The sequence below is a fragment of the Chrysochloris asiatica genome, unplaced genomic scaffold (genome assembly GCF_000296735.1).
Source record: "Chrysochloris asiatica unplaced genomic scaffold, ChrAsi1.0 scaffold00042, whole genome shotgun sequence".
Lineage (NCBI taxonomy): Eukaryota > Metazoa > Chordata > Mammalia > Afrosoricida > Chrysochloridae > Chrysochloris > Chrysochloris asiatica.
The window spans coordinates 3,139,346-3,150,520 of NW_006408560.1; the positions used below are offsets into that span (position 1 = coordinate 3,139,346).

The 11,175-nt window shown below is 43.8% G+C and overlaps 1 protein-coding gene across 1 annotated transcript in view; it reads right to left on the reverse strand.

The window, feature by feature from the left end:
- Positions 1–7,992: 7,992 nt before the first annotated feature.
- Positions 7,993–11,175, reverse strand: part of HMGCS2 (3-hydroxy-3-methylglutaryl-CoA synthase 2 (mitochondrial)) — a 25,767-nt gene continuing 22,584 nt past the window's right edge. Inside the window, exons 7-9 of the mRNA XM_006861309.1 lie at positions 10,403–10,509; positions 9,475–9,600; positions 7,993–8,099 (exon numbers count right to left, since the gene is read on the reverse strand). Coding sequence (XP_006861371.1) covers positions 7,993–8,099; positions 9,475–9,600; positions 10,403–10,509 — 340 coding nt within the window. The remainder of the gene's footprint in view (positions 8,100–9,474; positions 9,601–10,402; positions 10,510–11,175) is intronic.

An 11,175-nucleotide genomic window follows, 5' to 3' on the forward strand; every position in this document is an offset into this window, starting at 1 on the left:
ATTTCCGAGGAGGGACTGATGGGTTTGAACTACCAATCTTATGGTTAGAAATGCAGTGCTTATCCTGTAGTGTCACACCAGGACTCTAAAAGTTCAAATTCAGAGCTTCGGCTCTAGGAGACGGCTTTCTCTCTGTTGACTTTGGTGGAAAGTCCTTGTCTCTTCATTTTCTGCTTCTTAGTTTCTTGGAGATCTCCATGTGTCTTTACCTCTCTCAGGCCCCATCTCTGTTTCTGCTGGCTTGTTTAATATGGACCACGGTGGCTTATGTGTTGCTGTGATGCTAAAAGCTTTGCTACCCTTATTTAAAGACTTACAGGATTGTCTTTGGTGGACAGGAATCAGCAGAACTTCTAGACTAAGACAGACTAGAAAGAAGAGGCAGACCACAGTGAGACTGTCAGGCATAGTGCCAGAAGATTAGCTCTGTCAACTGGAACACACTCAAATATGACTGGGGAAGAGCTGTCTCCTCAAAGTAGAGTTGAGCTTAATGACATGAGTGGAACAAAACTTTTGGGACTTTCATTTACTGATAGGGTACAATTCAAATTGAGGAGAGAAACAGCTGCCAAAATCCATTAACAACCAGAACATGGAGTGTTGTTGTTGTTAGGTGCCATAAATTGGCTCTACGCCCTGGTGACCCTATTCACAACAGAACAAAACACCAAGGTTGCATTTTTCAACTACTGAGCCTTCCTTTTTGTTTCCAACCTTTGAATTCCAATCACCAAGAATTATCAATACATCTTGACTACATGTTTGATCAATTTCAGACTGAAGAAGTTTGTAGAAAATTTTCAATTTCATCATCACTGGCATCAGTGGGTGGGCTTGAACTGCCAACCTTGTGCAATCCAGTGCCAATCCTACAGCCCCTACAAGAGTCTTTTGGTTCAGCCTTAATCATTTCATCTTCCCCTACCCTTTAAGAATGGGCTTTGGGAGAGTCAAGCACCACATATTTCAAATCTTACCTTCATTATCTAGTAATGTGTGAACTTTCACCAAGTCAATTAAACTTTCTGAGCCTTATTTTCTTCATTTGTAACTGGAATCATTGGAAATAACACAGACAAAGCAGCTAGCACAGTGTCTTGATACAGCCAATATCCTGTGTTGTGTGTGCTGTCTGATTCCAACTCACAGCAACACTACAGGACGGAGTAGAATTTTCCCATTGGGCTTCCCAGGCTGTGATCTTGACAGGAACAGGTTTATTCTTCTGTAGAGTGGCTAGTAGGTTCGAACCACCTACTTTTCAGTTAGGATACAAGCACTTAACCATTGTTCTACCAGGGCTCCTTATTCTGTATGATAATTACTATTGTCATCATAATACTGATTCATTCCAGTTCTGTAAGCCTTCCCTTGTCCCTAAAGAAGCAATAAAACCCTACAGACTCATCTTAGCCACTGAAGTTCCATAGAAAGAACTAGGCCTTGTGGTATCCAATTTTGCAATTCAATAAAACATAGTTTGCCCATGATTTCATAACATATTTATTTTATCAATGCTAAAATGCAAACTTTTCACATTGTAATGTTTCTGATATTTGAGTATATTTTATAATCAATGTGTACTTGTAAATTTTTATTTCTCCTTTTCAATACTCAGCTCTTACAAAAAATTTTTTAATGAAATTAGTGTATATTTAGGGGAAAAAAAAGCATTTTCTCATAACAACTTGCCCTTGTGAACAATTTTTTTATCTGTTGCTGATGACAATGTAAATACATCATTTTATAAAGGAGATGTCATTTTCCCAACAGAAACCAAAAGCTCATTAAATTATCAAAAGAAAGAAAAGAAGGACATTTTGGAGAAAACCATTACCATTGGTGGGGCGCAGACCTGGTTGGACAGTCCATGGAGACAGCTGGACCCTGAGCAGGGACACAAGGGGCTGAACACTCCACTTCACTCAAGACTCTTCATGTCCAGACAGATAGCAGCATATTTGAGATAACCCCCAACTGAGCAGTTAATCCAGCATCACTAGGCTCTCTTCTCAATTGCCCCCCTTAGCTAACCATACTGCTGCCAGCCTCCCCTCACCCAGCTGTTTCGGATATCAATCTGGTTGGTGCCCTGGCAGGACAACATATGCCTTTCCTACGATGTCTGGAGTCTAACAGTACTGGGAGAAATGTCCATATTTACCTTAAATTCTTGAGATCTGACACACAGACACACCTTGAAGATATTGGGGGTTTAGGTCCAGACCAATGCAATGCAGTGACTACCACAATAGAGTGCATCACACAATTTTTTGTGCTTTCCTAGTACATATAAGGGGTCCTGGTGTGATGGTATAGCATAAGCACTGGATTGCTAACTGCAAGGTCAGTGGTTCAAACCAACCAGCTGCTACTTGGTAATCCTGTCCTGGGTTGATATGAGTTGAAGTTGAGGGCACTTAATAACAAGTACATATAAAAGTTATATTTACATTATGCCATAGCTTATTAAGTGTGCATTGTATTGTGAGGATTACCACATGATGACAGAAACATGAAATGAACATGTACAGTTGGGGGAAAAGATCCATTTGACATCCCGAGTTCCACATTCTCTTCTGAATCCGCTTGAGTATCCGTCAGCTCCTTGCCTCTGTACCACTGCAACCACTTTTAAATGATCTTCAGCAAAATTTTACTTCATGTGATATTAGTGATACTGTTTGATGATTTCTGCATTCCATTGGGTCACTTTTCTTAGGAAGGGGCACCATTCTGGGTCTCTCCCAATTGGTTGACCAGGTAGCTCTGTCTTCCAAATTTCCTGACACAGATGAGTGAACTTCTCCAGGGCTGCATCAGTTGTTGAAAGATTTCAATTGATATTTCATCAATGCCTTGTTGTTGTTGTTATGTGCCATGGAGTCAGTTCTAACTCATAGGGACCCCGTACAGGGTTTCCAAGGCTGTAAATATTTACGGGAGCAGAAAGTCTCATCTTTGTCTCACAGAACAGCTGGTAGTTTCAAACTGCTGAGCGTGAGATTAGCAGCCTGATTTGTAACCACTATACTACCAGATCTCCTTTCATCAATGCCTAAATCTTTGTTTTTCATCAGTGCCTCCAATGTACTTTGGACCTCTTCCTTCAGTACCACTGGTTCTTAACTATATGCTACCTCATGAATGGTTGTTTTGTTGTTGTTGTTGTCATGCGCCATGGAATCGGTTTCAATTTATAGCAACCCCTGTACAGGGTTTCCAAGGCTGTAAATGTTTATGGGAGCAGAAAGCCTTATCTTTCTCCGGTGGAACAGCTGGTAGTTTCGAACTGCTGACCCTGAGGACAGCAGGCCAATTCATAACCACTATGCTACCAGAGCGCCTCATGAATGGTTGAGCACCATTCAATTCTTGTTGGTACTGTGCCTGCATATTCCTTCCATCTTCTTTTGAAGTTTTCTGCATCATACAATATTTTACCCGTTGTTGTTACTGTTAGGTATTGTTGAGTTAGTTCTGACTCACAGCGACCCTCTGCACAACAGAACGAAACACTGCCTGGTCCTGCGCCATCCTCACATGTGTTGCTGCTGCCACTGTGCCAATCCATCTTGTTGGGGGTCATCCTCTTTTTCCGCAGACCATTCCACTTTACCAAGCATGAAGTCCCTCCTGGTATTTTAAATACTGGTGGCATAGATTCAACCATCACAGCAACACAAAAGTCACCACAGTACAACAGAGTGACAGATTAGTGGTGGTCTGACTCATTGTTTCTGTTGTTGTGAAGTGCAGTAAAGTTGGTTCTGACTTATAGCGACCCTGTATAGGTTTTCGGGGGAGCAGCCGGTGGGTTTGAACTGACAACTTGGCAGTTAGCAGCTCAAAGCCTAACCCACAGTGCCACTACCAAGGATGATATTCAAATAGTTAATGGCCTATAAGGTACCTGTGCTATCCAGGTAGAGTTTTGGAGGTATCCTACTGTGACGAGCGGTAGCTATGGTTGCTGAGGAAGAGGGGGAAACTTGAAGTGGATAAAGGAGTTAACAGATGAGCCTCTGCTCTGTATTATTGGCCCAGAAAACACTGGCAAGTACAATCAAGGAGGTCTGAGCTACAGCTCCTGCTGGCACAGTTTCTGGACTCCCATTTCTGGCTCTGTATCTTTGCTGTTGTTAGTTAGCTGCCCTCTAGTTGACCACGGACCCATGGCAGAGCCATGCACAACAGAACAAAGCATTCCCCTGTCCTGTGCCATCCCTATAATCAGTTGTAGAAAGGACAGTTGTATTCATAGGGTCTTGCTCGTCTGTCTTAGTCTGGAAGTTGTACTGAAAGCTGTTCAACATTAAAATAAAATACAAGCCTCTACTTCCACTGACAGACAGGTGTTGGCTGTGCATGAGGGGAACTTTCTATCTGTTCATCTCCTTTACCCACTTACTTCTACCTCCACTGACCTCTATTTCCAAGGAACCACTACTGCCTCATGCTGCACCTTTATATCGGGGAAATGAACTGGGCCAGAAGCTGAGTTTTCCATCTTTGTACCCCCTGACTTCTCACATGATTTAGCATGTGTCAGAAATGGAATGCAAATGGAAGGGGAGAGGGAAGGTGTGAACATTGTGGGGCAGGTGCAGGGTGGGGAGTGTGGGCGCTCTAAGCCTGGAGCTCTGGCAGGCTTCTTTGTAAGTCAGCTGGTGTACTTTTGGTGTTCCTGCCTCAGGAAATACAGGAATCATAACTCCTTCTGCTTTTTAATTCCACTCCTCAGAAACCCTATACAAGGTCACTGTGAGTTGCAATGCACTTAACAACAACATATGATTTGAGTAAGGTCCTTGGGCCTGCAATGTGCTCCACTCCAAAGGCTGGCAATTCAAACACATCCATTAGCACCTTGGAAATAAGGCCTGCCCATCTACTTCAGCAAAGATTACAGCCCAGGGAGCAGTTCTACTCTGGAACACATGGGATTGCCAAGAGCAGGAGATGGTCAGCTATAAAACTGAGAAAATTCACAAACAACCTTCAGAAATGAACCAGGATCGATAACAGCACAGAAATTTAATAGTAATAAAAATAACAAAGTTATAGCAAATGATGGAAATGGTATCTGGATCTTGAAGTAAATGGCTAGCAGGTCACATTTCTGGAGATCAGTGACTCAAGAAGAGACCTTTTCTCTGTTCCCCCATTTCACTCTTCACAAAGGGCCTCTGGTCCTTAAGACTGGAAGCTGCGGGCAGTGGGCACAGTCTAGGCGTGGTGATCTAAGGAAAGCCTCTCTTTCTACAACATCCCTGCATATGGGACCCACTGCACCCATCCCATGTATCAGCTAAGAGTGGGGACTTTATTTTTTATTTTTTTAATATACATAGAATCACGGGCAGAAGCTCTGCAGCTCCATGGACCTGTAGAATGAAAAGACACAAAAGGAGACATTCAGCTATGAGTCTCATGCTGGGGCATGCCTGCTCCCAGTGCAGAAGGGTTCTCCTAACTGCTCCCACTGCCTGCCCAGTCCCAATGCACAGGACCCCAGGTTGGGTCGCCTCACAGGTCCTGACTGTAGAAGGTGAGCAGGTTGGGCCAGTGCAAGGTCTCGAGAGCCAAATAGAGCACTGCTCTGACATAAAACTTTCATCTCGGATAGAACCTCTCTGTCAGAGGGCAACTGCTCATGTAAGTAAGCAACGTGAGAAAAGCAGAATTCCATTGGTCCAGGGCTGCCTAACCTATTAGGCAGGCTTATAACCAATCACGAGCAGGAGGGAGTCTGATTTGGAAATTCTTCCCTGGAGACCCCAAATCTCCATCACTCTTTCTCCTTCTTTTCTCTGCTGGCTTTCTTTTTGCTTATGATGACTGAACCAGTTTGACACATCATTTCATGGCCCCCTCCTTGCCTCTGGTGTCCTAGGGTCATACAAAGGGTTAAATGCCTGACTACTAACTAAAGAGTTGCAATTCATCCAGAAGTGTCTCCAAAGAAAGGCCTGATGATCTAGTTCTGAAACCGTAGCCACTGGAAGCTCTATGGCTCATGGTTCTTCTCTCTGACACACGGGGTTGTCATGAGTCAGACTTGACTCCATGGTTACTGGTTTCCTGTTGTTTTTAGCCGTGTCACTGATGTCATCTTGTTGTTGCTAGACATCATCAAATCAGTTTTGAAAGGGACCCTATGTGACAGAATACAACTGCCCCATAGGGTTTTCTAAGGAGCTCTGGTAGCGTAGTGGTTCCGAATCGGGCTGCGAACCGCAAGGTCAGCAGTTCGAAACTACCAGCTGCTCCGCGGGAGAAAGATGAGGCTTTCTGCTCCTGTAAAGATTTACACCCTCGGAAACCCTGTTCAGGGTCGCTATGGGTCGGAACTGACTCGAAGGCACTTAACAACAACAACATAGGGTTTTCTAGGCTGTAATCTTTATGGGGCATGGTAGATTAGGTGTTGGACTGTCGATTGTAATCTTGGAAACCCCATGGAGCACTTCTACTCTGTCCTATATGTCTGAATAAACTTGATTATAGTTTTTTTTTTTGGTTATTTGAATCTTTATGGGAGCAGATCACCAGGTGGTTTTGAACCGCTAGCCTTTTGGTCAGCAGCTGAGTGCTTAACTGTTGTACCACCAGAGTTCCTTGATTTAACTTTAAGAACCAGATTGAATACAAACAACCAACCAAAGGACTCTGGTAGCACCAACATCTTCTGAGCTTGCTTTCTGGGTTTCCCTGCTCTCAGCTGCCCCCTGCATCCCTGGCATGTCCCTTGTCTACCTCACCTGGCACCTAACTTCCTGACTGCAGCCATTTGGTGGCCCAGCAAGAGAAGGCAGGCAGCTGAGAATGTGAGTTAGAGTGGTTAGGAGTGAAGGGAGCTTTCCTCACTCAGACATTCCCCTGCTCTCAAGCTGCTGTATCTGTCCTCTCCTCTATCCAATGACTTCTACTTCCCTGTGCTCTGCACTCCTTTTCCCTCTTCCGCTTTTCATCTACCAGAAGAGAAAAATCAAGTAAACAGACTAGAAAGATATAGCAGGATGAGTTTGGAGGTGGGACCTGTATTGAGTGACATTTATGGATTGTAGGAAAAACATCACTTCTCATTCATCTCTTTTGCTTACCTTATCTATTCAGAAGATGAACTGAAGGCAGATTTATGGGACAGAACTATCAGATTCTAATTCTGAACATTTGATTTTTCCTTTTAAATGTACCCTAAAGAATTCTCCCACTTCCCCTCTCACCCAATCCTCTTCCATTAAACTCTCTCTTCCTCTGCCCTTCACCATTTATTTCTTAAAACTCACTGCCTCTCACCAGAAGAAACTGACGTGACATGAGAATTGCCACCTGACCCCTGGTCTAAGAGGAGCCCTGGTGGCACAGTGGTTAAGATCTCAGCTGTTAATGTAAAGGTGGGTGGTTGGCACCCACTAGCCACTCCGCAGGAGAAAGATGTGGCAGTTCACTTTTATTTGGAAACCCTAGGGGGCAACTCTACTCTGTCCTATAGTGTTGCTGTGATGTGGGATCCAACTGATGGCAATGGGTTTGGTTTGGGTTTCTTCTAGCCTTAAAGATCCTTGCCGCGCAGACTTCTGACTCTGAGAGAACCCCAACCATCTTATTTCCATAGGAATCTGCTCCCAACACACTGATCTATATACTTTCTGATGCTATCCATCTTTGTTACTGAACTTATCCCTTGGGAGTACTTGTTCCTTCACAATTATTCAGCTCACAGCCTGCTTCCTTTTATAGGTGTTTGTTTTGTTTATTTCAAGCTTCTAGATTTCAGAAGTTTTATTCTTCTATTACGCTCACAATTTACTGACATGTTCCTCTCCAGCTTTTGCCCTAAGTTTCAGGGGACTTTGTGGTACAGCCTCCCCACCATTGATCAGCTTGGAAGCAATGAACTCTTTCTGACCTGGTTACAGAATTGCATCTGTTACCCAGAGGAATGATGTATGCTCCAACTCTGCAGGTTGTCACTTACCACCTTTAGAAGGGCCTTCGGGCATACTTCCTGCGATACATCTCATCTACTCGCTCCAGGTACCAAGTACCTGGGAAAAGGCTGTTTGTGTCACCAGGGGGTGAGAAATTCACTGTGGATTGGAGAGAAGAGGCAATACTCAAAAAGAGCTTTCTGGGAAAAAGAATAACAGGGGCGCTATCATAGTGGTTACAAATCAGGCTGCTAACCTCAGGGTCAGCAGTTCGAAACTACCAGCTGTTCTGCGGGAGAAAGATGAGGCTTTCTGCTTCTGTGAGTTGGAACTGACTCCACAGTACATAACAACAACAACAAGAACAACATCACTTTATGGGGTAGCTCACCAGGTGGTACTGGTAGGGCCTACACCCTCTGTAGAACACTGGACCAGCAGAAGAATCAGGTAAGTCACCACCTTGTATCTGGTCCTTAAGGTTTGGCTATTAACATTTTTATTCTAGCAGTATGACATTTCCCTCTACCTAACATGCCCTTTCTCCGCGCAAATCTTCATCATGCCCTTTTATCAATGATACCTAGGTAGAGGTAGACATCAAAACTTCTACCTTCCTAATGACCCTTTTCTTCCTTGTCCTAAACTGTCTGGCTCCGATTTCATTGTGGCACCTCAGCGCTTTGTCCATTGATGTTCACCTAAGAGATCCTAATTTTCATTTAAATTTTAGTGTTGTAAAATATAGATAAGAAAACATTTGCCATTTTAATCATTTAAGTGGTGAATTTGCTAGCAATAATTATATTGTTCATGTTGTGTTGTTTGTTTGAAAACGTTTTTCAGTAGCTTAAACAAAAACTCAGTATGTCTTAAGTAATAACTCCCTGTTTTCCCCCTTCCCAGACCCTGGATGTTGTTGTTGTTAAGTGCAGTCAAGTCAGTTCCAACTTGTAGTGAACCTGTATAGGGTTTTTGAGGAGCAACTGGTGGGTTTGAACAGCCAGCTTTGTGGTTGTCAGTCCAGTGCTTATCCTACAGTGCCACACCAGGACTCCCAGCCCCTGGTGACCACTAGCTAATGCTTACCTCTATGCATTTTCCTGTTTTAGATATTTTCCATCCATGATGGCACATTACATATATTTCAATATTTGTCCTTTTGAAGCATATCCAGTATCATATCAACATGCAAACCTTCCCCGACAGGTGAGTGGTGGCTGCACATTCTCACTGGCCAGGAATGGAACTTTGGTCACCTGCACCATTGTTAAATGTCATTGAGTCGATTCTGACTCATAGTGATCCTGTATAGGGTTTCCAAGGAGTGACTGGTGAGTTTGAAGTGCCGACCTTGCAGTTCAAACCAACCTTGCAGTCCAGCACATTAACCCACAGCGCCACACCAGGATTCCAGTCTTCTGTATGAAAGGTGGACATCCTACCACTGAGTTCCACTGTCCCCTGGCTCCCCCTGCTGTCACAGAATCTGAGATGAATTGCCTTCTCTTCTGCCTGCCTGTCTACTACTTACCCTTGCGATAAAATTGCTCTCTCTGGTCCATTATTTCTGTGAATTCCTCAGCAGACGCACGCTTTCTAGAGGCAAGGCGGTTTGGCAGGTCTGAGACACTAGACACCAGCTTCTCAAGTGGGGAGCCTGGGAAGGAAAGGTGAGATGCTTAGCTGGTTTCATTGTCATCGCTATCAGTAGGAACTGACTCCATGGCATTTAAAAACAGAAACAACCAGTCACCAATAGCTAAGATCTGTGGGATTTCACACCCTGGAAAAAATGCTTTGTGAGCAGCTTAGAATATCAAGAAATTATAAAAGGTAACAACAATGTTAGCAAAACATCGAGGCAGACACACACATCTAGTCAAGACATATTTCTCATGTGTGTGCTCGACTACATTAATTATAAAATAATCAGCAAATACTTACTGGATATTGTTGTTGTTAAGCATCATCCAGTCAGTTCCAACTCATAGCAACCCTGTATAGGGTTTCTGAGGAGCAGCTTGGTGGGATTACATCACCAACCTTGCAGCTCAAACCTACCTTGCGATCCAGTGCTTATCCTTTAGTGGCACACCAGGACTCCATTAATTAGAAATACTGGATACTTCTAATAAATTTCATCAACTTCTCTTTAATCTGTTTCAACCTAACCAGCCCCTTAATAGATCATCTCTTGCCTGGACTATTTGCTCGTTTCCCTCTACCCACCTTCATTCCTTTCAGTCTAGTCTCTAAATGGTAACCATGGAGATGCTTTTAAAATACCAATTAAGCAAACTTACTCCACTGCTTAAATACCTTCTGTGATTTCCCTGACTTCTAATCACAACAAAATTAATACCTTCAAGATACGTGTCTTTATGGTGGGGAGGCAGCAGGTGGTTTCTTTCATCGGGTGAATCTTGTCAGAAGTGCCTTGATGGGAAGGTGGGACTCACCTGGAGAAGCATTCTGGGATGCACGAAGTGAAAATAAACTTGCTGCCATGCCAGAGCCATAGGAGAAGGCCCCGATCCTGGAGCCAGCCAATTCTTGAGCAGAGTGCCTACAGGGAAACAAATCAAAACAAAACACACAGGCCTTTGATTCGGAACTTCAAATAAGCTGTCAACATATCTGCCCAATCTAGTCTTTGTCTACCTCCTGAAGCTATAAATGATTGGTTTCAGGGTATTCTATGTCTAGAGGGACTTTGGGTCAACCCTGGGGGCAGGCACAGAAGTAGATGACCTAGGCAGGAGGAGAGCAGGAGGAGTCCGAATGAGCACAACAGAATTTTGGGGTACAGATGGACAAGATGAACTCAGTGAACTTTGCCAACACTTCCAAATGGAAGACCCTTATGGCTCTCATGTTGACGATCCTGCTTCCGAAGCCACAGCTTTTCCATCATCTCCCTATCAGTAATAATTTGATCAAGTATGTTGTTGTTGTTATGAAGTGCTGTCGAGTCGATTCCAACCCATAGCGACCCTGTATAGGGTTTCCGAAGAGCAGTTGGTGAGCTTGAACTGCTGACCTTGCAGTTCAAACGACTTTGCAGTCTGGCACCTTAACACACAGCGCCACACCAAGACTCCTTGATCAAATATTGTTGTTGTTGTAAAGTGCCATCGAGTCGGTTCCGACCTGTACAGGGTTTCCGAGGGTGTAAATCTTTACGGGAGTAGAAAGCCGCATCTTTCTCCCACGGAGCGGCTGGTAGTTTCGA